General features: G+C 31.4%; 1 protein-coding gene across 1 annotated transcript; it reads left to right on the forward strand.

The window, feature by feature from the left end:
* Positions 1–490: 490 nt before the first annotated feature.
* LOC123208557 (zinc finger protein 3-like) lies at positions 491–1,252 on the forward strand. The gene has a single exon (XM_044626091.1). It carries the CDS (start codon positions 491–493, stop codon positions 1,250–1,252), a length of 762 nt encoding a protein of 253 aa, XP_044482026.1.
* The last annotated feature ends 1,386 nt before the right edge of the window (positions 1,253–2,638 follow it).

Genomic DNA, 2,638 nt, shown 5'->3' on the forward strand with positions numbered 1-2,638 from the left:
TGGCTCTAGTGGGGGTTCCTTACTATAAAAAAAAAAATACTATCTAAAGTTAACAATTTATCTTTGTAACTATTTGAGTACATAAATGAGTAAATATTTGATGGGTATTTTTACATAATTAAATAATTTTGAAGTAAAGAGAAACTATCATCCAATCATATAATGACACATATAAGAGTATACCCATTTGTGTATTCAAAATGGGTTCGCATAGCATTTTTTTAAATTGGAGGGACAATGTTATTTGAACAATAAAAGATCAAATGTCTTTGTTAATAACTTTCCAATTGAGATAATATGAAATCTTCTATCTTTAATATAGAAGTATAATCCCTGTGATAATGTCTTAACATAAATTAATTTACGCATGTTTAAATTTAAAAACATCTTGTGAGTTGTAATTTCATAAGTTCCTTCCATAATCGAAGATGCAATATACTCAATAAATACATCTCTTTCATGTACCTTTCTCAAGCTCAATCTTAATACCATGGAAACCCTAATTTCTAGCAAAAAATCCCCTTCAGAGATCCCAATCAACTCATCTTCTTCTCATGAAAAAGCTCCAACTAAACAACTATCTAAACCAAACCAACCCAAATCAGATTTTCAACATTTGTTTAAACAGAAGGGTAATGAAAATGATGATTCAATTCGTGGATCTGAAGTAGAACTAAAACTCTTTAGCATGGGTTCTTCGTTTCAATCCAAAGAGTTGTTATCATCTATTGAAACCATACGCAACAGAAAACAACCAAAACAAAGAGGCTTCTCATGCAATTTTTGCAACAAAAACTTTTCTACATCACAGGCCCTAGGGGGGCATCAAAACGCGCATAAACAAGAGCGTGCAATAGCAAAACGACGGAAGGAGATGGCGATGGGGGCTCTAGGGCATCATCATTTCTCTTATTATCCTTTATCAACTTTAAATCATCAAATCCCTTTTTATGGATCTTATAATAGATCACCACTTGGGGCTAGTCTGCAGTCTCCGCTGATTCGAAGGCCAGTTGCAACGTTTCCATGGGTCCCGCTCCGGGATCGGTTGGGCAATGGACAACTCCCGATGAATTCAAGGTTAGATTATGAAAAACTGAGGCAACAAGGTGTGATGCAGGCTCATAATGGTTCGAGCATTGCGGCTAATAAGCCTCCCACTAGTGGTGACTATCTGAAGGGAGAGGGTCTATTACAAAGTGAACATCAGGATGATCAAGCATCAAAACTTGATTTATCTCTCAAGCTTTAGATAACTTATTTATTTTAAAAGTATATATTTCCATTGTTATGATCTTAAGACTTTCTTTCATTTACAACTCTAGTGGTTCAAGCTCATTACTAATGATCAACGGGTTTAACTTGATTTATCTGAAGGAATTCGTTCCATTACAAAAAAAAATGATCATCAGCTTGAACATTCATGAGGATTTGATTTGTCTCTTAAGCTTTAAATAATTGTTGACTAGTTATATATTTTATATATTAGAACTATTTTATTCTTAACTTCTAATGTCAAGAGTCAACTTTTTATCTTCTGTTTTAAGTTTTATAATAAATTTAACCTTAATTTCCGGGCATTTGGTGCATGTTTGTCTGTGTGATTTTAATTGGTCCTTAATGCAGAATAAAGGAACGTAATCTCAGCAAGTACACATATCAAAATCAAACTCTTAATTTATTGGATTCAATGATTGTGAAATCAGTTATTGAATCCAAAGTTTATCTTGTTTGATGTGGTTGATTCTGACCAAATATATCGGTTCAATTTGGATAGAATTTCTCGTTATGAAAAAAACAAAGTACTGATTACACTTAGTAGGGGTGAGTAAAACGATTCTAACTATAAAATCATATCAAATTGTTGGAAGTTCAAAAATTGGTTTGAATTTCAAAACAGTTTGGTTTCGAATAGAAAAATTTTAAAACAAAGTTTACAGTATGAATTACAATTTGGTGACTTTCATGTTGTGTGTGTGTGTGTGTGTGTGTTTTATGCAAATAATGCATGTTTGTTTGTATGTCATGTTGGATTTAGTTGATAACTATAATTTTGTTTGGCTTGTTTTTAGTGTCAAAATTAAACTCTACGTGTAAAATGCCCCTTCCACTTTTCAAGAGGTAATGAATAAAATTTTTCGGCCAAATAAAGAAAGTTAAATCAAGGGCAACATTTCTAGACTAAGTTTAGTCTGCTTATTACCGTTATTTGTGACGGTTCTATATCTCAGTTAAATAGTTTTGGCTCAAAGCAAGAATGACAATACATATTTGTAATTCTTGGTATATCGAGCCTACAATTGTATTGACACTAAAAATAATTAAAATTAAAAGAAAAAATTCATATATACATAAATAAATAGATAAAAAAATCAGAAATATGATTGATAACACATCGTTTGTTAATAATATTGTGTTTTATATTTATAGACCCAAACCTGTAACACTCATCTCTAGACGTATACACTCCAAAGATCTAGAATCAAAAAAGACATGTTGAATTAATTTACTTAGAATTTTATTTTCCTGAATATCAACGCAGTGGAAATTGGAACCTAAAAAATTAGTAAGCATGACAAACATCTTATGAAAAAGCTTGCAAAAAGTGTCTCATCATGGATAAAAGCAAATACATCAT

The sequence above is a fragment of the Mangifera indica genome, chromosome 2 (assembly GCF_011075055.1).
Source record: "Mangifera indica cultivar Alphonso chromosome 2, CATAS_Mindica_2.1, whole genome shotgun sequence".
Taxonomy (NCBI): Eukaryota; Viridiplantae; Streptophyta; class Magnoliopsida; order Sapindales; family Anacardiaceae; genus Mangifera; species Mangifera indica.

Coding starts and splice junctions, on each gene's coding strand:
- LOC123208557 (XM_044626091.1), top strand. CDS start 491: ATGGAAACCCTAATTTCTAGCAAAAAATCCCCTTCAGAGATCCCAATC.